General features: G+C 44.7%; 1 protein-coding gene across 4 annotated transcripts in view; it reads left to right on the forward strand.

Annotated features, from left to right (window-relative positions):
* Positions 1 to 27,370, forward strand: part of Kcnip1 (potassium voltage-gated channel interacting protein 1) — a 376,538-nt gene that overhangs the window by 300,389 nt on the left and 48,779 nt on the right. The window contains exon 1 of one of the 4 annotated variants that reach the window (XM_076937049.1): positions 25,914 to 26,051. The exons of the other annotated variants lie outside the window; for them this stretch is intronic. Coding sequence (XP_076793164.1) covers positions 25,943 to 26,051 — 109 coding nt within the window. The 5' untranslated portion in view covers positions 25,914 to 25,942. Of the gene's footprint in view, positions 1 to 25,913; positions 26,052 to 27,370 lie in introns of those variants that run through there. 4 annotated transcript variants of the gene reach the window in all.

Raw genomic sequence — 27,370 nt, forward strand, 5'->3', positions numbered from 1 at the left:
AACATAAAATTATTCTGAGGCCATATGTATAAGATGTACGGGAAGTAAAATTTACAGTTAAGTAAGTTGCAATGTCTAGACAAAATCCCCTAGTGTAAGTGCAAATATCCCACATTCTGTAAGAAAAAAAAAAAATCAAAACCCAAAGCCCTTCTGGTTTCTACCATTTTGGTGAGGTAATACAGCCTGCATGCTTGCCAGATATATATGTGTGTGTGTGTGTGTGTGTGTGTGTGTGTGTGTGTGTGTGTATACACATCCATCCAGTATGGCCTCCCAGACAGTTAGCAGATACCCGTGTCTCTGCTTCACCAGTTCACGTAAGAGCTGCTCGCACTCACAAAGAGGAAATACGTTCATAAGTTGTACACAGCACTACTCTAGCCATACTGAAACAGGGATGTACATTGACTATGAGTATCCATTAGAAAAGGGAGGGTTTGTTGAATCTGGGTCATTACAGTAGGAAATTTATATGTATATAATCCGTTTCTCATGAATATTAATGCATTTAATGAGGGTAAAACATATTACTTAAAACAAAGTATTCTTTTCGGTTGCTGCTGGATTTCCTCATTATTTTTTTCCTCTGCACATCTTGTCCACAATTTACCTGGATGTCAAGGGTCCGGACTTGGCTCAGGTCCACCTGTGGTCAAACTAGCTTAGCCCTTTATTGTCAGAGATGGCAACAGCAACTAAATTGCATGATGATCTGAGAGTCTCTGCTTTCACATTTAGGTCCACGGCTTGCATTAAAAATACCTGGATAATGGTGTGGAAAGAACCTTCCTGTGTGTGTGTGTGTGTGTGTGTGTGTGTGTGTGTGTGTGTGTGTGTGTGTGTTCAGAATACAGTAAGAAAGTGCCCATTGGATAAGGTCATGACTACCTTCTCTGGAACTGGTTACAGTCTGCTCGTAAGCTGTGTCTCCAGAGCAAGCTCATCCAAAGCTCAGAACAATTTAAAAATAAGCTGAGATCAACTTTGCTATTTCCCCAAAATAAAAAATCTTTGCGTTAGCTGGGAAAAAAAGGTTATTAAGTAATGAGCTCACTAACGGCAGTCAACACATAAAAATTGAGTATGGTGGAAATTACCCTCATTATCTTTTAAATCATCCTTAAAATATGATATATGTAAATAAACCAACTCGAAATACACCCAACCAAGCCATTTCTTTTCCTCCAACACTAGCAAGACGAGATCTTTTTAAAAAAAATGTACAAAAAGCTGATGTTGGGCTTTCTTTGGGACTGTGCCCTAGAGAATCAATGTATGTCTGATGCACATTGGTGCTGCTATGCAGGTCACACTTAGCCCGGTGAGATGTTCTAGGCAGAAGAGGACACGGAAGCCCAGCAAGACAGCTAGCACCTCCCTCAGGAGCCTGGCTTCAGAAGCCCAGCCAGCCTCTCCCTACTCCCGTTGCACTCTGGTTAAAGTCACATGCGCTTAACCAACACCAAAGAGGTCCAGAGCCATCTGAAGTAGTTCTTATGTCCACCTGCAGGAGAGCAGGTCCTACAGCAAAGAATGGTCCATCAGGAACACAGAAAGCTCTGCAGATGGTTTCTCTACATGCCCAGCCTGGTCTCACTGCGTCAGAGTAGAAGGAAGGCTTGGCTTTCCATGCTAGACGAGTGGGCACACTGCATGCCTGGGACTGTGACCTTATTTCCACTCCAATATTGATTGCACTGTGCTCTGAGAACTGACAGTGTGCTTGGGGAAACTTTGTTCTCCCAGCTGTAACAAAGTTTAATCACCACATTCCTGCTGGGGGGGGGGGGGAGGGGGCGGAATCTTATTCTAGAAACATCTCTCACAGACCCGTCAGTCATCCTCAATGACTGATGGTTTCACCACAGACAGGGCAGGGAATTTTTAAAAAGATCTGTAGTTGGGAGGAAGCTTCTAGACTGCTGCCACAACCACTCTAGAGAAGACGTGGAGGCACAAGCGAGTGGGAGCAAGGTCTGGTGTGAGAGATAGGAGGAGGGGGGTTACAAATGGCCCTCACTCAGCAAGGCTGAGACCTCTTAATGTTGCTGGGGCAACATATCCCTGAGTGACATGACCATTCCAGGTCTTACAGTTACCAGGAACCTAGTTATGGATGCCAACGTTTCCCCAGAAAGAATGTCAACGCATGCACAAAGTATGCAAGAAATAAACTGGAAGCTGGACAGCATATGCGGCTATGCTTAGTGCTTTGGAGATCATGTGCTCCAAATCAGCTTGGTCTATGTAAGAAAAGCCGTTTCAATCTCTCCCTGACCTACTCCCCCACCCCCACCCCCACCCCAAGATAGGGTAGAACTGACTCTATGTTGAGTGTTTGTGATACGGTGGGCTGTTCTGATAGCCTACGTTTCCCATCTTCTCTCCCAACCGCTGGCTGCCTGGGTATCACCCATGGGGGACTCTCAGTTCCTTTTCACTGTAGGCTTAGCTGCCTTTGAGGGACGCCTATCACAGACCGGTGATCTGAACTGTGGGTAAAGCACAGCTGAGTAATGCCTCTGTTCCGTGCAACATTACTGGTGTCACACAGTGAGGAACAGTTGGACCTCGCATGGGATCATGTCCAAGACCTTGTCGGGACACCTAAGAGGCTGCACCTCCAAGTCCCTCTCCCCGAGAAACCTCCAAGGAATTCCTTCAGTTTTACAGTCTGGCTTTCAATGTAACAATTCAGGACTCCAGGAGACCAAGGCAGAAGTCACCAGCCACGCTTAAATGGCCAAACCCAGAACCAGTACATTACTTTTCTCATTGCTACAACCAAATATGAGACAAGTTGGGAAAGGAAGGATTTGTTTTGACCCGTTTTTTAAGAGAACAAAGTCCACTGGGATTGGGAAGGAGAGGTAATATAAACAGGAAGTGGCTGGTCACTTGTGTTCCCAATCAGGATGCAGAGAGAAAGAGATGGATGCTCATGTTCTTTGGTGTTCTTATCCAGTCCAGGATCTTAGCCTATAGAATGGTGTTGCCCACAGTCAGGGTTGGTCCTCCCTCTTTCATTAAATGGCTCTGGATACATACTCATACATACACTCAACAGTGTGTTCCCTGGGAGAGTCTAAATCCAGCTAAGTTGTAAATGAAGATGTCACAGATGCCAATGCCCTATGTCACCACATCCTCTTGTCCAAGGCAGCCATAGCAGCCCAGATTCAAGAGAGGCAAAGGCGTATGCTTGAAGTCTGTGACAGCATGGGGTCTTGATAGCAAGTTGGAAGAAGGACAATGCAGAGTCCTCTCCGCTCCCTGTCTGCCTGGAGCAGTAGATGTCCCTCAGTAGAGGTGTCCCTCAGCTCTAGACTTCTCCAGAGTGGACATGACCACTGCTTCCTTAGGGCCACTCTGATACCCAGTTTGGTAAAACAAACCAACAAACAAACCAACACACCACACACACACACACACACACACACACACACACACACACACACACACCACACACACACACACACATACACACACACACACACACACACACACACACACACCAAGGTCCTTGGAAGTTCCTATAGAACTGGAGCACTTGGGAACTCATCCAACTCTGAGTCACCCATCCCGCACCTACCTCCTACCCAATACACTCTCTGTGAGAAGCCTACTCATCTCTTAGCACAGCCTTCGTGAATGACTACTCTATCCCCTGCTGCCCCATCTGGAAAGCTTGAAATCTGAGGCTGCCTTGCCTGGCCAAGCCACCCAACACACTATGCTGCCATTTTCTACTGGAGGTCTTTTCAACTCTCCCAGAAGGCTGACTAATCCCAAGAGTGCCCCCATGGCTTTCTGTCTCATTTCCTATTCTCAACAATCCCCAATTTTCAAGAGAAATGATGAGCAACCCTCCGTTTCCCCATGCCCGGACTTGAGGTACTTTATCCTGGCTTCATATCCTTGCCCTGTTCTGGGTTCTGAATTTGAAACCAAATCCAGGCTCACTTGCTGGTGTTTGTTCACTCTCCCTGTCACAGCCCCTCCCTGTCATAGCTCCTCCCTGTCACAGCCCCTCCCTGTCACAGCCCCTCCTTGTCACAATCCCTCCCTGTCACACCTTTTTCCTGTCACAGCTCTTCCTTGTCACAGACAGCCCCTCCCTGTCACATCCCCTCCTTGTCACAGCCCCTCCCTGTCACAGCTCCTCCCTGTCACAATTTTTCCCTGTCACAGCTCCTCCCTGTCACAACCCCTCCCTGTCACAGCCCCTCCCTGTCATATCTCCTCCCTGTCACAGCCCCTCCCTGTCACAGCTTCCCTGTCACAGCTGCTCCCTGTCACAGCTCCTCCCTGTCAGGGCCCCTCCCTGTCATGGTCCCTCCCTGTCACAACTCCTCCCTGTCACAGCCCCTCCCTGTCACGGCCCCTCCCTGTCACAGCCCCTCCCTGTCACAGCCCCTCCTTGTCACAGCCCCTCCCTGTCACAGCCCCTCCCTGTCACAGCCCCTCCCTGTCACAGCCCCTCCCTGTCACAGCTCCTCCCTTTCACAGCCCCTCCCTGTCATAGCCCCTCCCTGTCATAGCCCCTCCCTGTCATAGCTCCTCCCTGTCACAGCTCCTCCCTGTCACAGCTCCTCCCTGTCATAGCCCCTCCCTGTCATAGCCCCTCCCTGTCATAGCCCCTCCCTGTCATAGCCCCTCCCTGTCACAGCTCCTCCCTGTCACAGCCCCTCCCTGAGGCACTCAGTATTTTGGAATGGACCGAGTGAAGAGGGGAACTAAAGATAGCAAAGGTGCTGGCAAACACATTGGTCATGGTCTGGGAACACTGCTAAGTAAACAGCGGGTGCTCTGACATAGGACTGTGCATATGGATATGGTAAAGGTTTAGCAACACAGGGGGAGAGGATAGGATGCTCCAAGGACACCTACAGCCATGCTGAAACTAAAGGGCAGCACCCAGAGAGTCCTGCTACTACAGGCCAGCTGCCCAGCAAGACCTGAGGCCTTCAGTAGAACCCTGTTGCTTATTACTCATACCCCAACAGGGAGGGAGCCAGAGAGCCTGCCAGATCTTGCCAGAGCTCCCCTTAGAACAGTGGTCTTCAATCTTTCTAATGCTTCAACCCTTTAATACAGTTCCTCCTGTTGTGGTGGCCCTCAGCCATAAAATGATCTCATTGCTACTTCGTAACTATAATTTTGCTACTGTTATGAATCAAAATGTAGATATCTGATATGTGACCCCTGTGAAAGGATCATTCAACCTCCAAAGGGGTCATGACCTACAGGTTGAGAGTGACTGCCTTAGAATCAGAGGCCATGGAACCAAGAAACTCACGCATTTCCCAGAACTCTAAGGGCTGGCAAGAGCTGAGAAGAAAGTTTAAACTGCAGATGCCAAAGCTTTGAGGCCTCTGTTCTCTGTGTGTTGGGATGGTACCAGGCTCAGCATGACAGCGCTGAGGCAGGAATCCCAGAGCTAGCATCAGTCAAGGATGAAGCTGCACTTCTTATGTGCACACAGTTAATGCCTCTCAAATACAGACAAGCATCTGTCACCATACACTTTTTAACCCAAAGAAGAGCCACCTGGTAAGCTACGTCCCCTCAAGGGGACTTCCCAGTGCTGTTCTCCTTCACTGTCTCCTACTGGACTGACTGGCGAGCAAAACAAGTCTGAAATCCTGTTGCACAGAAGAGTGGGAAAGTCTCTGTCTCTTTCTCCCAGTTTCTGTAGCAAGATATCTCCTGAAAGCTCCCAGGAGTCTTAGTTGTTTGAAACTTCAAAACTTTATTGAGGTGAGAACAGTGAATACTGACAGTTGAGGGAGCATTTTGTCTTTTATCCAGAACTGACTGTGAGCAGAATTCTGGCCGTTCCTGTCCTGTGCTCAGAACTTTGATCTTGAGAGAAACCTTGACCTATTAGAGCACTTGTGTCTTATCTTTCTTCATCTCCTAAGGACACCTTGGTCTTTTTCATGGCCTCTTGGGGCTTCCAAGTTTAAATGATCACAGTTTCTCTCTCTCTCTCTCTCTCGTCTCTCCTCTTTGTCTGTCTCCCTCTCTCTCCTCTGTCTCTCTCCCCTCTCTGCTCTCTGTCTGTCTCTTCCCTCTTCTCTCTCTCTCTCTCTCTCTCTCTCTCTCTCTCTCTCTCTCTCTGTGTGTGTGTGTGTGTGTGTGTGTGTCTGTCTGTCTGTCTGTCTGTCTGTCTGTCTCTCCTCTTTGTCTGTCTCCCTCTCTCACCTCTGTCTGTCTCCCCTCTCTGCTCTCTGTCTGTCTCTTCCCTTTTCTCTTCTCTCTCTCTCTCTCTCTCTCTCTCTCTCTCTCTCTATCTCTCTCTCTCTCTCTCTGTTTAGCTGTTTACTCAAGCTGAGTTCATTCATTCCTTACCATGAGTCACGGAAATGGTTGCAAGAAAATAGAAAAAAAAAATTTTATGGCAAGATGTCTCAAAAAAGTGTGCATATCACTGGCATGAAGGTGGCTCAGGAGTCAGTGTGTGTCATGGAGAGAGATAAATACAGCCTTCAGAATTCCGGACACAGTCCAAAACCACTGACTGTAACACCGTATTTCTGAAATTCGATCATGTTTCTCATTGATTTTCATCCTGAAATTGGAAGTCTTTGCCCTGAAGACATAATAAAAGCCATATGAAAGGAAATAGAAAAGCCCCACCCCCTTAATATTTAAAGGAGAATGATTTTTATACAAAATACTCATTTGTCTGCTTAAAAGTAAATTACATTGTGGTGCCAGTTGGGGTTGAGACCACAGCACTTTTGATTTATGACTTCTAGAAGGAGAGGCCCAGCTAATGAGATTTGCTCTTCTCTCCAGTCTAGACTAGCTGGGTGGCAGCTAAAGACCTCAGGCAAGGGGAGCATGTTGATAGTGTCTGCCTCATGTCCTGGCCCTAGTGTGTATGTCCTGAACATACCCAGATTTCAGACCCATGTCTGATGTCTGTCTATAGACAGGAGAAACCAAGGAAGGGCGATAGAAGGCAGAGAGGATAGTTCTGGTCTTGTTTCTTCCTCATGTGGTCCATAGAACCTTGCCAAGCTGCATCTCTATGCTCTTGATCAGCCCTCCATCCCACCCAGAAGCTCCCTGCCTTCATACTCCTGCCCTCCACCCACAGAGGGATGTGCTCAGTTTGAGACCTGGACACTGAGCCAACATCCAGCCAGCCAGTGATGCTTACAGGATTTGCACTTAGCACAAAAACCCAGTGAGATCCACATACATAGTCCTGTTGTTCATCTCAGAATTGGGATCAATGGAGGGTTCTCATGGCAACTGGGAGGTGAAGGAAAGAAAAGAACCAGCACTCTGGAATGGAGATCAGCTAAGGCGTGAGTCACACGTGTGGGAGACACCCATGATAGGAAGCACACTGTAAGCCACATGTGCCTCTTGTGTGTGACATGTGGTTGCACTAGGATCATTGTGCAGTTGAAGGTGGGCATCTCGCCATCTGAATCCTTCCTCCATTCCACACCCCAACCTGATTGAAGACTTCCCTGAGCTCTTAGATAAGCGGGAGTCGGAGCCAAACGGCCACACTAGGTATTGCTCACTTGGCTCCATAGTCCACATTTTAACTCTTTGCAATTCAACATGAAGATATGTACTTCACAGCCATTCACCCCATGCTTTAATTAAGAACCTAAAAATAGAGGAAAAATGCCAAATGTTGGTGGCACATGCCTTTAATGCTAGCACTTGCGGGGCAGAGACAGGCAGATCTCTGAGTTGAAAGCCAGCCTGGTCTACTGAGTGAGTTTCAGGGCAGCCAGGACTACACAGAAAGACATTATCTCAAAAAATTATTATTATTGTTGTTTATTATTATTATTATTATTATTATTATTATTATTATTATTATTTAACTAAAACCTAAAAATATGCTAGATACTATGCTGGACCCATGGGTTGATTCCCGAGAAGCTCAGCTCTTCTTAACATTCCACTTCCTGGGTATCCTCTCAACATGCATGACATGACAAAGACCATAACTTGCTAAGACAAAGCACAGTAGCAGCAGAGCCCTTGTCTCTGGGAATGGCTGCAGAAACCAGCAGAGGTTCTTACTGCCACCTGAAGGCTAGTCAGGAGAAGACACAAATCTACCATCAAACGACAATAGCCAGCACTTAGCAAACACAGTCACATTGTAGATCATGGGTCAGATTTCAGGCCACTGACACAATGTGCTAGAAGAGTCGCTTTCTGTTTATTTTTAATAATTAGACTTGACTTCTTAACTGGCCTTCCATTCCATGGAATTTTAGAATACTTGGAATAATATCAACCAGTGCGGAGATATTTGTGATTTGTTCCTCAGAGAATTTACCAATGCCCTGGCTTTGACAAGGCAGAATCCCATGGGAAGGTATGACCCTCCACATCAATGGCAGAATTGGACTACACTCCAATTACCCTCTATACTTAATGACAAGGCCTTTGTTGGCTTGTCTTCTTGTCTTCTCTCTCTGCTCCCTTCTAACCCCTTTGCTGAAGATCCCCAGCTGCCAGGGGCATCTTCCATCCAATACAAATGATAAAACCATCTTCTCTTAACATGCTTTGTCTTCTGTTACCACAGAACTCCCTGAGCAGAGGAGAGAGACAGAAGCATTATCACTACCAAGCTACACAGGAGAGAGTATTTGGTATGCACATCTTGAATTCCAAAGACCAAGGGAGGATTTCGTTTCCCCAAAGCCACATACATAAGCCCCACTGTAGCCCCTGAGAGAGTAGGTCCAGCATGCCTGTCTCTTGCTTCTCCTCTGTCTGGGCTACCTCTTCACCAGCCTTCAAAGAAGGAAAGCTTGTCACACATGTTCTCCGGATCTATGGTTAAGACATATATGCCTTACAGGTTGACTGGTTCAGGGACTGGAAAACCAAGAACATGGGTTGCAAAGACCATCCTGAGCTTCAGAGTTTGGGTCTTCATCGGTGTTATTCCCTCTTCTTGGTATTTGTCCTAATAATCTCGCCCTCCCCTGAAGCCCCATCACAACTGCAGGTACCAGGAAGGTCAAGGCAAGAGAAAGTACCAAGGAAAGGCACCCCCATGAAATGCAGAACATCCTCCTGTCTCGTGTCCTGACTGAGCCTCTTGATAAACCATACCAGCAGGGCACTGCCAGCCATATTCTCCAGGAGGAGGTGTGAATCCAGACATAGACACTAGCAGAGTGAGATTAGAACCCTGGAATGTTTGGTTTTAAAATTCCAGCCTTTAAGCTAGGTGTGGTGGTGGCTCACACCTGTAATGCCAGCAGCACTCAGGAGGCTAAGGCCAGAGGATCGATCACAAGAAGTTCAAGACCTGCCTGAGCTAAATTATGGTGGTAGGAGTAGTGGTAGCAGTAGTAATAAGTTTCTACTTACTACTAAACCATCCCCTTGATTTATTGGAAATTGAGCTGTCAGGGTCACATGGACAGACTGCCATCACATCAAACAAAGGGAAAGGATAAAGTTGAATGATGTTGCCATCAGGCCTTAGCCTGACACCTCCTGCCTCACCCCGCCCATCACCTCACACACCTGTACCCTGGGCAGCCAGTGGGGATCTTAGCCCATCTCTACTCATTCTCCTGCACAGGGCAAGACATTGGGGAGATTCTCAGAATTAGAAGATCAGAAAGGACTTTGTAGCTGCCATGTCATGCTGAACTGCCTCCTTAGGCAATGTGGCAGCCATATGTCCTCGGGTCACCTTCTAAGTCAGTTTCTTTTCCAAGTGTCCCCAGTTGTAATCAACTGCTGCACTGAGATCCAAAGTATACACGAGTTCTCCTGATGTTGATTCTAGCTTCCTGCACAACCAGCCAGTTAAGAAACCCTGTCTAGTCTGTCTTTTAAGACATTGTGGCAACCTTCTTCTCCTCTCCCTTCCATCCTTCCAGGTCCCATCGTGTGACCGTCACACCTGCCCAGGTCACTGAGCTAATTCACTCTTGCTCTTCCCCACCTTGTCTCCACATCCTCCTGAGCCCTTTCTCAGCTCTCCTCCAATCTTGTCTACATCTCTTCCCAAGACCTCAGGGTTACAGTCAAGCCTCATTCACTTCTCTAGTCCAGTACCTAACAACCCCCTCACACTCCTTTATTCAGAAGCCTTTGGTAAGCATCTCAACTGATAAAGAAAAGAAAAGCATTGGCCAGAACACAGGAATGCGTGATTCTCCTACACAAGATGGTCCATGGATCTCTCTAAGGAAGTGTCACTTTAGCAGTGAATTGAACACATAGTAGGTCCTCAGTAATGTTTATTTAACTCATTCACTATAGGAATCATATCTGAATGGCTGCAATGAAATATGAGACAAGTCACTTACAAAGATAGAAGGGGCTTTGGACTCACAGGTCTGTGTGTCCCAATCCTAAACTAAGTGGTCCCTGTACTGGGGGGCCTCTGACTGGGGCCATGGATCACAGTGAGAGTGTGACAGAATAAATAAATCACTTACACTCAAACCAGGAGTCGACAAGGAAGACTAAGAGTCCCGCAGCCACAGATTACTTCAAGGATACATCTCAATGACTTAAGAACCTCCCATTAGACCCCACCTCTCAAAGGTTCTTCTACTTCTCAGTAATGGTACTCTAAGGACCAAGCCCTAACACAGACTTTGGTGGACATTTGTTTAGTGGACTACTGAAAGTCTTACTAAAAGGAACCTCTGGTTTCTCCTAGAAATCTTTCCCTACAGTTAATTTTGTTCCTGGTCTCGGTGTGTAGTGTGAGAGAGTGAGAGAGAGCAAGAGCAAGCATGTGTTTTAATTAACCTGTGCAGCAAAGAGGACGGAAGTTCCAAACCCCAGAAGCCCTTTCTGAGAAAGGTCCTGGGCTCAGATAATAAAATGGTGCTTTCATTCTCATTAATGGGCAATTGATTTAAGGGCCAGACCCGGTGGGTTATTGATCAGTGTTAATCATTAGAAAATGCCAAGTTAATGAATCTAACTGCCAGGAGACCCCAGTGGGACTTGTGGAAAGCCAGTTAGACACAATAACCTTGTCTCCTTCCAGTTATGCAAAAATGTGGACTTTTCTCAGGGAGGCAGGACGGCGAGTAGGAACAGGATGAGCAGGCTTGACTGACCATCCTTAGCCTTTGAAGTGTGTCTCAGCTTTTCCTGTAAGACTCAAAATAAAAATATTTTTCTATTTACAGGAAATCTGCAGGTTCTCATGCCCTACCTAGGTTAGCTTTGACACAGTAATGGACTAATTGCTATATTGGTATTATTAACTGACGTTCATATTTAATTTAGATTGCCTTTGGATTCACTTACTGTCCTTTCTCTGTCCCCAGGCACCACCTCACACTCAGTGGTTAAGCCTCCTCAGATTTCTGGTTGAATTTCTTCTCTTAACTTCATTTTTATGATGCTGGCTTTTTTTTCTCTTTTTTTCTTTTTAATGTGTAAGGATGTTTTACCTACATGTGTATCTGTGTCTGTGTCTGTGTCTGTGTCTGTGTCTGTGTCTGTGTCTGTGTCTGTGTCTGTGTCTGTGTCTGTGTCTGTGTCTGTGTCTGTGTCTATGCCTATGCCTGGTACCCACAGAATCGAGAAAATATCAGATCCCCTGGAACTAGGGTTGCAGATGGTTGTGAGCTGCCATTTAGGTACTGAGAGTTAACCCCAGATCCCCTGGAAGAGCAGCCAGTGTTCCTAACAGCTGAGCCATCTCTCCAGTCTGACCGTGACAATTTTAAGGAGGCATTCTGCAGACATTCAGCTTCAGTTGTTTACTTGTCTCAAAGTACATTCTTTGAAGTGTCCATGAATCTGGGTTTTTTTTTTAAACATGTAGCAATGTATATATAATGGGATTCACACTGTTCAGCATACACTGCAGTGTTAAATCAAATCTACCCTCCCTCTAATGACCTCAACACCCTGACACTTTCTCAACCTCTTGTCACCTCTGTCCCACAACCAGGTTCAGTGTTTTAGCTACATATGCTAGACAGACATCATACACAGATAAATATAGACATCATATACAGACATACACAGACATCTACAGACATCAGATACAGAGACATCATACACAGACATATATAGACATCATATACAGACAGATACAAACATTATATAAGGCATCATACACAGACATATATAGACATCATACACAGACATACAGACATTATACATAGATACATAGACAGATACAAACATCATATAAGTCATCATATATAGACATAATATACAGACATACAGACCTTATACATAGACAGATACAAACATCAAATACAGACAGACACAAACATCAAATACAGATATAAACCACATTTACAGAATCATATATAGACAGATACAGACATCATACACATACATATTCAGATATCACATATATGTATGTATATATATATATATATATATATATATATATATATATATATATGGAGAGAGAGAGAGATCATACACAGACAGATAAAGATATTGAATACAGACAGACAGATACAGACATCATAAACAGATACAGACAAGGACATATAATTCTTGTTCTTCTAGGTCTGACTGATTTCACATAACATGACATCCTCTAGTTCCATCCATGTTGCTACAAATGCCAATGATTGTTTTGTTTAGATTCTCTAGACAGGGTTTCTCTGTGTAGCTCAGGCTGTTCTGGAACTTGCTCTATAAACCAGGCTAGCCCAAATTCACAAAGATCTGCCTGCTCTTGCTTCTTGAGTGCTGAGATTAAAGGTGTGAATAACTACCACCCCAAATGTTATTTTTTTATGGCTGAATGGTATACCTGTGGAGGGGTGTGTGTGTGTGCACATGTGTATATGTGTGTGCATGTGCATGTGTGCATATGTGTTACATCTTCTTTACCCACCTCCCCTCACTGATGAGCCTCCAGAATGATCCCATATTGTGATTAAGCAGTAAGCATGCACACACAGGGAGCTCTCTGCTCTGCTTCTTCATTCCCTTGGTATGTGTACCCAGGGCGGGATTCTGTGGATGTTTTGCAGAATGTCCCCACTGGTTTCATCTGAAATCCCCATCTTGATTAATCTAAGCTTTTGGAAGGAAGAACACAGAAGCAAGTACCATCATTTCCCATTATTTGAAGGGTGCACATTGATCCATTACTGCTGACCACAACCTCGGTCCACTGGTAAGGTGGTATGTTCCGGTAACACACTTCCTCTCCATTAGTGCAGCTCTCTCAGGGAGGAAGTCACTCCTGCACAGGGAAGGAGTGAGGCTTCATTACCCATCTCACTGAGGGTGTCTATCTAATAGCTGATGGACAGCTTGCTTATGTTGCTGTGGGCTCATGAATGTCTATATTAATGTCTGAATCAACACTTTGGGTGATGATCTAATACTCGTTTTCTTATTCTGTTTGAATCATCTCACTGTAGGCTATAGGGAGCTCTTTCAGTTTGCACTTATGTCCCTTTGTGTGACTTTGCCACTGAGGGATTCGAGTGTGTGTGTGTGTGTGTGTGTGTGTGTGTGTGTGTGTGTAGGAACTTCCTAGCTTTCTTGCATCACACAATGCTCTGGGCCCCTCTTGGATATTTTCTGCCAAATCTCTGGAGTCAGCTATTTCTCCCAGGAATCCAATCCTGCATTAGTTTTCACCACGGATTGTCATTTGTTTTGCTTCCTTTATTAAGTAAGAAACTAATCCATTTTACTGTGTAAAATTTTTGTGAGTATTTGGAGGAATAAAGATGAAAACAAATATTCCTCATAACACAAGGGTAGAGAAATCCACCATTGGCACTTGGGATATTTTCCCTAGGTCCTTCTGCCAGATGCTTGCTACCCTCTTCCTCTATGTGTATGAATGTTTTGCCTACATGTATGTAATGTATGTAAGTGCACAGTATGTATGCCTGGTGCCTGCAGAGGCCAGAAGAGGGCATTGAATACCCTGGAACTGAATTTACAATGGTGATGAGCTGCCATGTGGTACTGGAAACTGAACCCAGGTCCTCTGCAAGAGCAACAAGTGCTCTTAACCAATGAGCCATCTCTCCAGCCCCGCAGGACTGGTTCTTGAGAAGTCCTTTCCATGTTGATCTCTTCCAGACCCAACTGCATCCCCAGGGATGCCTTCTGTGCCTGTAGCTGTGGTTTAAGCAGAGGAGTTGTGTGGATCTTTCTGGACCTTTTGGTTTTCTGGGTTCTTTTGGACTCCTCCTTCAAAGGCCCAAGAGGCCAAGAGGCCAAAAATGTCCATCTGACTCTGAAGAGGTGGACATACTTCCTTATGAACCATAGTTGACCTGACTTTCCTGATCTCCAAAGATTAAGGAAGATGGTGAAGGGTGGGAAAGAGGGCCTGGCAAGTAAAAGCTGTTCTTATTATAATATTAACACCCCAAAGATGCAAGCACTTGATAACTGTAGGCCTCTGTGTGGGAATCTCTGGAGTGTTCCCTGGCTAGGGGAAAGAAACAGCATCAGATTGGAGCCAAGAGTCTTGGGCCTAAGTGATGACTCTACTGTCTGGCACAGAACAGATGGCTTGCCTGTGTCAGTCCTTGTTATGTGAGCATCTAGTCGGCCAGCCCTACTTCCTCTAATAGCAAGACTGTGGATTGGAGGAGTGAAGAAGAGGAACCTGGTGCAATGTTTCTGCTTGGCTTGGGAACCTACAAAGGGGAGGAAGGGACTGTAAACATGTAGCGTTAACATCCAGTGGTGGACAACCTAAGGGCTGTCTTTGCCATGCTGTGTGGACAGGGGGTCCAAGTGATTTCTGGAATCTAACTAGAGGGGCCCTGATGACCACCCTTGTGACTGGGTAGCTGGACTTGAAATTATTTCACTGGTCCTCCCTCTTAGGAGCATTCTCCCTGTGTCCCCAAGCTGTGTCATGTGGCCCCAGCGTCACAGCCCCACAAGCACCCTCCTTCCTTTTCTCAGCATCCGCTGTACCACCCAATTGACCAGCCCACTCATCTGAACCTATGATCAGGGAGATTAAGCTCTCTCCAGACCTTAGTGCTGGCCCTAGTGATCTGTGATTATTGAATGAATGGATTTAGGTAAGCCAGAAGATTCTTCCCAAGTCAGTGCTGTAAAAGAGGTAAACATGGAATCAATACGATTTGAGGCAAGTTGTCTAATCTCTCTGAGTCTTAGTTTCACTTCCTGTAATGTAGATACAATAACAATTGCCCCTCACATCAGAGGATTAAATGAGACTGTCTGTATGTGTTGAGAAAGATAATATATACACCACCACTCTCTAGCACTACTTGAATATTCCTATGTTCTGATGTTGTATTAGACTATATATAATGCATTTAAACTGGTGTATGTAGTGACACTTAACAAATATTGGTTTCCTTCTCCCAGAACTAATTTAAAGCTTATTTGTTAAAAAAAAAAAAAGGATGGGTGGATGGATGGGTGACAGATGACGGATGGATAATGAATAGCTAGATATGGGGGGACAATGGATAGATGAAGGCTGGATGGAGCATCTTTCCAGTAGCAGGGGATAGCGTAAGTGTAGAGATCCCTCTGGCAGAGCAGAAGGTTGTACCACTTTGGGATAACTATCCTGGACTTCAGAGAGCTCCTGGGCATGAAAGTTTGGCTTTAATTAAAGTCTCAGCACAGTGTTAAATGCCATTTTATTTCAGTTCATAATTAACACTAATGAGATGAGCGGATCACAAACCACACACATTTTGAGAAAGTGAAAAACAGCATCTGAGCTCAGTGGTTTCCATGTCTGCTCACCCCCCACCCTGCTGTGTGCTGTATTCAATTAAAAGTTTTGAGAAAATATTGCAACTATGCTTCTTGTCTTTGTGGTAATGAAGCATATTAATTTGAGTGTGATGAATACAATATTCTACTGACTTTTTATTCCCTTATCTACAAAAGTTTAAAATAATGGGCCAATTAAATCAGGGGGAAAGAATGCAGGGTTTGCCTAGGGCTCCAGTTCAGCAACCCAACAACTGAAGGACCAGAACTGTGAAGCTGCATATGAGCATTATTCTACCCTCACCACAGTGGACAGACACTGACTCATATGGACAGATGTGGACTAGGACAAAATACATACTACATCAGGGATCAACAAACTGGTCCTAGGTTACCCTCCAGTATTGTTTTCTCTGAATAGTGATTGGATGGATGGATGGATGGATGGATGGATGGATGGATGGATGGATGGATTTATGGATGCATGCATGAATGTGATGTATGGATGGATGTGTGGATGGATGGATAGGTGGATGGATGCATGAATGGATAACTGGATGGATGGATGCATGCATGCATGCATGAATGTGATGTATGGATAGATGTGTGGATGGATGGATAGATGGATGGATGGATAGATGGATGGATGCATGCATAAATGGATGGATGCATGCATAAATGGATGGATGGATGGATATATGGATGAATGGATGGATGCATGAATGGATGGATTCATGGATGGATGGATGTGATGGATGGATGTGTGGATGGATGAATGGATGGATGGATGGATGGATGGATGGATGGATGGATTCATGGATTCATGGATTCATGGATTCATGGATTCATGGATTCATGGATTCATGGATGGAGACAAACCAGATGACTTTCCAAGTTCCCATTTTCCCCAAAGTAGTAAATCAAGTCTTATAGAGCCCACCTGACTTCTATATTCCAAAATATAGAAGCTAGAGGCAGAATGTACCGGTTTTAAGTGTCAGTTCCCTAAGCCAAGAAGTTAGAAGCAGTGTTTTCAGATCAAGGTTGGTTCTTTGTCTCTATATTCTAAAGCAACATCTATTTGTTACAGAGCCAGCCTGAGCTTAGCTACTGCCCACAGGACCTTCCCTCTCTGAATCCCTCTCTGAAGCAGAGGCTTCCTGAATGCAACTGGCTTCTGGATGTGCTGAGCCTTCCTTCACACATCACACTGGGAGTGGGTATCTTAGAGCACGTCTCTGACCCAGGCACATAGCCCAGATATCTCCCTGATGACCCCTGAAGGCTACCCACTTCTACATGTTCTTTTTGTCACTAACTCAACCTTGCCACTGAGACATTAGAGGTAATCTGTAGTTGCATACAATCCAATCTCTGTATACCCTGTCTCCCTACAGTCTGTTCTCCATCTTCTTATAGACATTCTAAACACACACACACACACACACACACACACACACACACACACAGTGGGGGGAGGGAGAGAGAGAGTTATTCTTTTGTTTAAAACCCATGTTTGTCTCACAGTTTATGTGGCCACTGCTCTGAGTAGCTTTCCTTCACAGAACTGTCACAGCTGATAACCACGTAGCTGTGCCATCACTTGAGTCATGGATGTCTCCCCCACTAGGCCACTTGCATTAAACCATGTATTTATGATGCTTAACACAGAGTCTGGTTCATAAAAGATGTTCAGTACTGCATGGATGGATTCATTAATTAGTTAATTAGCTAGTAATTGATTAATGCCAAATTCAAAAGCTTTGCTCGTAGGCCAGAGAGATGGCTTGGCAGTTAAAAGCACTTTAAAGTTTGGTTTCCAGTACCCACATAAGGCAGCTTAAAGATACCAGCAATTTTACTTCTAGGGTATTGGACGACCTCTTCAGGCTTCCATAGACACTATACACATGTGCACATACACATACACACACACATACACACACACACACACACACACACTGATAAATTTTTAAAATAAAATTCATTTTTTAAAAAAGAGCTTTGCTCTTCCTGCTTCACTGTACTGCATTCAGTCTTAGACTTCTTCATCCTGGAAACACTTATTTTGTGCTTGGCTTTATGTTGGGAACTTAAACACCTTTGCTCTATCTTGCTCTCAAGCAGCTGACTATGTGACAAGAGACATATGACTACTCACCAACAGCACAGTGTGTCATGTTCTACAACGGTCATAAGCATGGGGCTTCCTGGAAGCAGTAGGAAGCCTCTGACTCCTCACTGGGGAGGCTTCACAAAGAGCATAAGCCCTAAGTTGAGCCTAAAAGGAAAAGATGTTGGCCCAGAAAATTCAGGCCAACTCACGGCTTCAGCTGAAAGACCCCATGTTGGAAACTTGGAAGGCAGGGACGGGTGCTGGAAGAAAAGCAGCCTGGGAAGGAGGGGCTGGGCTGGAAAGGGAGGCTGGGGGCAGGGAGGAGCCCTGCACCAAGAACTGTCAGCAGTAGCTAAAGATGGTAGCCATAGACTGGGCAGAAGGGCCTGGCCGTGAGACCTTGAATTTGAGGAGGTCCCTTCTGGAGACACTGTAAAGAAGAGTGTACATGTTTCAAGTGGGGGACTCCAGTTCTGGGGAGACCAAGGTGGACTGACACTTCTCCACAGAACCTAAGTTGTCTTTTCCTCAGGGGGCTCGGTATGGCTGACCTTGCTCATTCGTTGCGGGTAGAATTCATTTCAGGGTGGGAAATTTTTTAAAAAGTACAAGATTAAGCAGTGTAATCAGCTGCTGCTGAGAATTGGAAACGCAATAAATAATAATAGCGTTGAGAGCTGTTTTTAATAACTCACCAGCGTAATTTAGCCTCCACTTCTTAGAGCATATGTAAAATATGTCAGAACGGGTGTACTGGTAAATGCCTCATTGCCAACCTCTGAAGACAAATGTCTTCCCAGGAGGGAGGGGGATGGAGGAGAACTCGGGGGACTCTGTTGAAAATGAGATGCAGGAAGGCAGGCATTGTTCATTTGGACTCTGCTCATTCCACACTGAGACCTTTTGCCCATGCTTCAGGTCTCACTGGGATGTCTTATAAGGTGGATGGGTGGACAGCAATAACCCTAGAGGAAGGTACTTCTAATTGGAGGGACAATGAGTTGTCTGTGGACTATAGAGTCACGGTATGCTTGCAGTTGGTGTTCTGATTAATGGTCATCCTGGTTTGTCTGGTACAGCAGGTCTCTGGGGATGGGATATCGTAGCAGTATTTGTTTTAATTTTTTTTTGCATGACTGGATACTTCTGCAACCACTGAAATTTGTTGTTCCAAGTGTTTGGCGAACTCTAACCGCTAGCAGTTCCTGTGGGCTGCCCTGCTCCCTGGGGTCTAGATTGTCATAATGGAACTAGGAATCTTAGATCTTAGGGAGGCAATGGGACACCCTTGAGATGAAGGGATCATTACTGTCAGACAGGCAATGTTCCATGAGGAAGTTGACTGCAACACCTGATACTTACAGTCACCTGTCACTTTATCTGCAGCACAACACTGTAATGTGGCTCATCAGGGACTTTGTCCTATAGATGAGGAAAGTGGAACCTAGATACTAAGGCAAGAGCTTGTAAATAATTGTCCTTGGGGCCTGCTGGCCGTTCCGTCTGACTTCAGAGCCTGTGTCATCAAGCTGTGCAGCCCTCTGCTGACAATTTGTCCACTTAGGAGATTCCAGAAGCCATGGTTGCCAGCAAGCAATAGAAACTAGCAAATGACTCTAACTGAAAGACATGATTTCTCTTCCTTTGCTGAGTCCTCTCTGGGGAGATGTAGCATCTGTGTCTTTGTCAAAGCATTATTAGTGCCCTGTCACTGGCCATCCTTGTCTGAGCCATTCTATGCTCCTTTGAAACCTCGGGTTTGTGATATACAGAATGTGTTTCTCTAGCTGAGGTGTCCATTAGGGAAATGGCTTTGGAGGATGATGGGTGGCGTCCAGTGACTCAGAAAACACATCTATGAACTAGTTGTCCTCCCAGTGATCTCTGGAAGGCAAGTTCTCTCACCTCTGTACATGTTTGCGAGAGTTCTTGGTTATGCCGTGGAGCTGCTGGGTGCACCTGGGAACTGCAGCATCCTGGGCGATTTCTTCCTATGGAGAAAGAAATGAAAGAGAGGGAAGAAAAGTGAGAAGAGAGGAGACAGAGGAGAGGAGCACAGTTAATTAGGTTTAGCCGGATTGTTATGCAGGGTTACAAATGAGTGTGTTGCCTTGGAATGTCTGCTGAAATTCTGACAGAGCCCAGAGTCCTCTGGAGAAAGCAGAGGAGGAAGTATGGAAAGTAGCCAGGGCTATCTAAACACCATCACATGTTGCTCACACCAACATGAAGGGCCACCGGTGATCCACACAGACGCTGGGTGCTCGCTGATGCTTGCACTCAGAGCCTTTCACTGTTAGTGGAAGCAGAGCTCTGCTCTCTGGTCTGTTTAAGCCAGAACCCATAGCTTTGCTCCTGGGCCTGGAGCCAAGGAAGGAGAAGCAGATGTTCAAGAGACTGGAAAGGTAGAAGGTGCATTGCAAGCTAAAAGTTTGGAGAACTGGTTCCTGACCATCCACTCCAAAGGACACGAGATCATGAAAACAAGGCCCAGGGTCCTTCCAAATTCACTTCTTCAAATGCCTGCAATGGAATTCCCTCTGGGTTTTTCTAAACTTCAAGGGCAGAAACCAGCACGTTTCTCTACAGTAGTCACCTGTCCCTCTCCTTGGACACCATGGGGCCACTTACCAAATAAGATCCTGGTTGAGAATTGGCTACTAAGGGTTGGAATGGGAATGGGTGTAGCGGTGGGTTTGTGGGAGAGTGGGGGAGGAAATGGGAGAGGGGACGGGAGTGGAAAGCCAGACCAGACAGACTCAGGGAAAGCTGCCTAAAGCAAGAGAGACACAGGATTCTGACAGGGAACTGCTACTAGCTAAGTGTACCTTTCAGCCTCTGCCTAACACTGCACAGTTAAGTTGACACCAGTGAAAATCACCCTAATTGCTGCAGTAATTAAGACAAAGGAGGAAACCAGAATAGAGTCGAGCATAGCGCCTGCTGCATGCAGGCCATGCACAGGTAGCCCCTGCCCCTTGCCCTTGCTTTCTTAGCTGAAAAACAGACCATGTTGTATCCTAACTAAAAAGCTAATTAGGAGCCAATGCACAATATGTTCTCAACTAGGATTTATTGAAAAGCGGAAACATGCAAAGAGTTTTAAAGAGTTAAACAGTAATTTGCAAATAAAAATATAATGAGGCTTTCTAGACATTATGAACTTTCTGGTGGATATAAGGCTTTTCTCTTGGTCTATTCACTGTGCAGAACTTGGAGGACAGGAACAACAGAGATTGGTAAGAAATAAGGGAGGAGGGAGACAGGGAGACAGGGAGGTAGGAAGAAAGGGAGATATCATTACTATATTATTACACAATTACCACCATCATTAGAAAACTAATTTAAACAAGCCCCGCCTGTGCCCCCAAAAGGGCACAAAGCAAAGAGGTAGGCTCAAGAACACAGAAATAGTTTTCTCATTTTGACTAGTGATGGGAATAATAATGATTTTTCTCTCTGAACCATAACCATTTTGCAGTTAAATAATTTGCTTTCAGGCTGGACCAGGAGCTCCGAGGTGCTGCTCCGAGCGATTCTTTGATTTCTTTTATACCTCCTAAAGAAAACTCCAGGTGCAATTATTGGCATTACATTTATACTAACTGCAACAGAACATTCCAGAAAATGAGACTCCTACCAAATTAGTTTATCCAAATGAAGTTTAGACAGTATCTTACTTATCGGGGAGGGTGGGGGGGTCAACTGAACAATTCCTCTCAGTGGCCCAAGAGCAGGAGAACCACTCAGAGAAACCACATGCTAGCAGCAAGCCTTGTTGAGTCAAGAGCTTATAGTTAGTGTATCGCATGTGTTTTCAGTTAGCCAAATGGATGGCTTCCTCCTGTGGGTCACTGAACCACAGGGTCCCTGCATTAGCTTCAGATTACAGAGCAGCAGGCTAGCTGGGCGGGGGCGGGGGGTGGGGGGAGTGCAGATGTAAGTAGCTAAAATAGAATTTGATTTCATGACTGCTTGGGGCAGACTCTCAGGCAGAGTTTAAGCAACAACAAATTATTCTCAGCTGAGAACATCTGCCTGGAAGGAGGAGTTATGGCTTACGGCTGAAGATCGGAAGTTCAACAACCCGATAAGTTTCAGAGGAAGTCTAAAATATACCCCATTCCCCATTCCCCATTCCCCATTCCCCATTCCCCATTCCCCATTCCCCATTCCCCATTCCCCATTCCCCATTCCCCATTCCCCATTCCCCATTCCCCATTCCCCATTCCCCATTCCCCAGATCACAACTGCGACTTTTCAATTCTGTTTCAGGGATTAGAAGGCTCTGGGACCAACATGGAGGTGGAGGAGACATAATTCAGCCAGTCTGGCTTCCTCTATGTTACACTGCAGCAGGGTTGTTACACTAAGCATTTTGTGGTACTGCCTTGTTTGGTTGTTACATTAAGACCATTGTGGGTATAGCTCAGTGGTACAGCGTGCAGCTAACTATGCAAGCCACAGGGCTGATCCATAAGGAAGATGAGAGATTAAAGCAACTTCGCCAAGGTCACCCATCTACAAGCTGACCGTTAAAATCCAAACCCAGGAACTCTATAGATTATTTGGCAGAAATTCACCATCTTGATTTCCGGGATTCCTGAGAGACCTCACAAAGCATGGCAGGACCCACCCACTTGTGAGAGCGAGCGTGAGACCCATGTCAGACCCCAGCCTTTTATGATTCAGAGTCAGAACAAAAGACAGAAATTCGGTACCAGCAACCAATAGTCACCCAGGGAGTCTCACAGGGTCAAGTCTTTGTTTCTTATGGCAAATGCCAGTTAGTGTCAGTAAGATTGAGGGTCACCAAGGTGAAAATTCTTGACCAAAAATAGTAATTTGAGCCAAATTAACTAGAAAAATCATCAAGTTCTGTGCATGCTTAGATGGCCAGCATAAACAGATTTACCTTATAATCCACTGGAAACAAGAAATGGCAATTTGCAAAATGAATTTCACAAATGGTCCAGTGAGAGCAAAATTTTCTCATCAAGTGAAAGATGGAATTTTAAAGGGGGGCTGCGGGTAGGGGGAGCGCTGTACAGCGGTTATGCTGTGAGAAAGTATTCCTAGAGTTCTCAAATTATGAAACTTTCACAAATGCCAAACCACAGACACAGCTCTGATCAGCTGGGTGTTGGGGTGCTGCAGTCTTGGACTGAAGTGGCCAGGGCACTCTCAAGGAGACCTGAGTTTCCCTCTGATCTTCCTGGAAATGAGGAAAAGTGCTGTTCACATCCTGCAGTTTCTTGGAAGTAGTAGTTTGATGTTTCTGATGTTCCTAAAATGTTGGGTTATGAGACAATCAGAGGGAAATTCTGCCTAATTCTTGGACATTTTTTAGCCTTTACACGATGGCAGTCGAGCGGAAAGTGGAGCCACTATGTACCCTTTGCACTGTTCATTTCCAGAGGACTCTTGGCAAGCAATTAAATCTGGTTGCCCGCATCTTACAGATGCTCAAGAATACCTAGTGGTAGCAGGGAGTGGAAATGTGTGTGACATCAAGTAAGGAAATGAGTGGAGGTGGGGGAGGGGAGATGCCCAAGAGAGGAGCTAAGATGGAGCGAGCCATCTGAACCAAGGCTGTTATCTGAAGTAGTAAGCATGCATGCAACGGTGAAGGAGGCAGGGGCAGGAGGATCCAGGACAGCACAGTCTTAGGGGAGCCAAGAGTTCTAGAGAGGAAACAATAAAGGGAGACGAAGGGACAGGTGCAGACAAGGTGCAGGCTAGAGGTGCCAGAATAAAGGGCTTCCTAGAAATTTGAGGATTTCCCATAACTATTGTCATTTCACGTGCCTAGATTCCCTGGTCCTGCTGGGGTCACAGATGCTAGCCTGCAGAGGGCAGAAAACATGCTTAATAAAAAAGACTCTGCACAGGCAGATTGGCCAGGTTTCCTTCTGGATAGATGGAATCTGGAAGGCCATCATGGTGTCTTGTAAACCAGGAGCAGTGGGGAGATAAAAGAATGTTCATTTATAACATTTGCTTACTTCTGGAGTATAAATGTTTCTACCATGATACCTTTTTAATTTTGAAAATTTGATAGCTTTATAAGCTGGTACAGGCTAACTCCAGGAGCTGCAGTTGAACATGGTTTTGCTCCTAGAAATTCAACTAATGAAGGCTTGAAAGCAGTAGAACCTTTAAGAGTTGGGGTCTAAGAGGCAGTAATTGCATCACAGGGGCTTAACCTTCTGAATGGATTAATGCTGTCTGAAGAGAATGAGTTAACTCTGGTCATAAAGGGTTCTGGAACAACTTATTACATTAAGAGCAATCCTGGCTGTCCAGTCTCTAGCCTCGGGTTTTGCCATGTGAATTTTCCTCTTTCCACACACTCTTTCAATTGCAATGCTGTCTGCTCCGGTGCCCTCCCCAGAGTCAAATAGATGCAAATAACAAGAACTGTGAGCTGAGTGAGCTTTTGATTTATAAAGCGCTCCGCTTATTCTGTTAGCTCAACAGAAAATTAAATAATACTCCGGGATACCATTGTCCAGACACAAGTGAGATTGAACAAGGACACATAAAACTGAGATATGTAGACTATCCCCCCTTTTAAAATAAGAAAAAAAAGGAACAATTTGTTCACATTTAGTTATTACTATTATTTTAAATTCATTCAACAGATATGTGAGAAAAACCTCATTAATGGGGTCACCCTCTAATCCAGTCCCTTAATTCTCTTCCAAGGCACCCAAATTTGTCAATGATCATTATATCCATGTAGAAATATTTTCTGTATATGTCTATACAGGAGATGCCTATCTCTTTCCAACATTAAGATGGTGCTATTAAAACGAACTATTTTTCCATGTAATAATGTATTTTTAGAGCCTGCACCCAAATATATAGAGATGCTCACTATTGTTTTAGTGGCTACATGGTATTCTTTTTCCTGATGCCTATAGAGTAACCATCTCCTCAGTGATAAACATGGAAGATTTTTCAGCCTTTTTTAAATTTAAATTTTATTATTATTATTATTATTATTATTATTATTATTATTATTATTTTGCTATAAGTAAGTGAGCAAAGAATATGTCTGTCCATATTGGTATACATAGGTATGCATCCCTACAATGAAATCTCTGGGAACAAAAAAAAAATGATGTCTTCAGTTTTATTTAAATATTTGTATTCCTGCTGGCAATCCCAGAGAGTGCTTATCCTCACACAGTTGCCAACACAGTTTCTACGAGATGTGGCCCAGACCAGACTTCACTTATCACTTAAAGGAAGCTCTGTCCTCACTCTGTTCTCTCAATGGAGGTCAACTGATCCACAGAAGTGGAAACTGGGCTCCCTGGAGGTGCAGGATCCTGCAGGAGGCCAGGTGTCCGTGGCTTTAAGTCTCCAGTCTTCCTCCTTCAGTGCATTGAATTTTTTCCCCCAACAAGCGTGCTGCTGGCATTCTATGTAAGAACAGACTGAAACTTGAACATTTAGAACAGCACTTTTTTCCCCCCGGGATTGGCTCTTTCGCGGCAGCCCTGGGATCACATGCTCAGCCTGGGCACCAACTTAACTCCTGATACTATTAGGGAGGGTACTGCCAAAAGATAGAGATGTACGTGAGTGTGCCCAGTTCTGATAACTTTTTTGGCGAACATTTCCAGGACCACTTCATAATGTCAATGCTAGAATCACCTGTATTCCTGTGCCAGCTTGTCTGATTTTTCCACTAGGAAGGTAAAAACAAATTGTTAAGAGGAGAGGGAAAGAACTTTCATTTTTAATCTCTGGTTTTGGCATCTGAAGCAATCAATGTCTTTTGTCTGTAAAATGGTATACACTGGCACACAACTCCCTGAATCCTTCAGAGAATATGCAGTAAGATGTTGCCAATTATTATATCTCTCGGCTAGCAGATGTTAAGAGGCTAGTTAAACCTTTGGAGAAATTACCTTAGGAAATGGGGAAATAAAAGCAAAGATTGCCATGAAACATAGCAATTGCAAGGTAGGAGGAGAAAGGTGGAGGGAGGAGTAGACAGAAGGGAGGGAGAAAGTGAGAGGAAGCTAGGCTGGTGGAAATAACCCTGTCGGCAAAGAAGTGCGATTTTTTCCAGCTTTAAATGCCTGCCGCGTCCTGCTTGCCTACCCGGGAACGGAGATGTTGACACAGGGCGAGTCGGAAGGGCTCCAGACCTTAGGAATAGTGGTGGTCCTGTGTTCTTCTCTGAAACTATTGCACTACCTCGGGCTGATTGACTTGTCGGACGGTAAGCGAGCCCCCAGAGCTTTCCTGTTTTATACGAACGTGTTTTCCGGCTTAGGTTGTTGTGAAAGTAGTTCAGGGGGTGGGGGTGAGAAAGTACGCGGAAAATTGCACAGGAGTCCTGGAAGATTTGGTGGCGCCGCCTGCACAAACCGTCCATCCCCCTTGCCCTTCTGGCGCTGTCCGTGGTACTGAACTGTGCCGAGCCAGCGGAGCGCATGTGGGTCCAGGTGTTTGTTTTTGTTTGCTGAATGAAAGGAGCAAAGTGCATACTCCTTCTCCCGGAAGGTGTCTGATAAATATGCATATTTTGGTAGAAGCCAAAGACTTTTAAAAGTCATTATGATGTTGATTAACTTGCAGCAGCTGAAAAGATTATAGGGAGGAAAAATGCTAATCACGGTGCCGAACAATTAGAAAGCATTTAAGAAACACTGGCTCCTTTCCCTAACCCTCAACCCCCATAAAGACCCTTGTTGTAAAACCACTTCATCAGCTGTGACTTTAACTTTCTGCTCTTAATGAGAATGTAGCTATAAATATGAGTCACCAGCCTCATTTATGATGGCAAAATCAGTACTGGTTTTGAAGCATTTGAGTTTCTCTCTTTTGATTATACATAAAATGTATACTAGGGTTTTTTTTTTTTTTCAAATTGCGCTCTCCTGTATTGTTCTGTAGAACACAAGGACTTGGTCCTTATATGCGACCTTTGAATAATGGCAAGGAGGTGAAAGTGATGATTACCCTGATGCCTCTGGATATATACAGTGTATGTATATGTATGCATAATAATATATATGCATCGGGCCACACTTTTTAGACATGTGTAAATATTATGCTCTAATCAAAATGTTTTCATGTGATGGAATTTTTAACTACCAGATTTGATTATTCTACACCACATACGTATACCATATAGTCACATGATGTACAATTGAATTAAGTCATTTTGAAAATAAAATAATTAAAAGCCACATGAAAGAAAGTTAGTAGCAAGTTTCTCAAACTTTAAGGAACTCTTGATTTTTTTCTTCCTTCTTGTGATATGCTATTTCCAATATAATTTCTCTTTTTGATCATTGTCCCATAAAATTAAGTCCCTGGAAAGACTTGAAATTCGATGAGCAGTATTAAACCATGCCAGCCTTCAACAATTACAGTCAATGCATATACAAAGTATGTGCAAACGTATTCCATATGTATTCTCTCATAACTGCATAGTGTGGGCAGAAGTTCCCCTCCAACAGGTATTGTATGACTAAATTTATATAATAATGAAATATGGCTTGTATATCAATAACTAGCTAAAATACCAGTCAA

The sequence above is a fragment of the Arvicanthis niloticus genome, chromosome 6 (assembly GCF_011762505.2).
Source record: "Arvicanthis niloticus isolate mArvNil1 chromosome 6, mArvNil1.pat.X, whole genome shotgun sequence".
NCBI classification, from domain to species: domain Eukaryota; kingdom Metazoa; phylum Chordata; class Mammalia; order Rodentia; family Muridae; genus Arvicanthis; species Arvicanthis niloticus.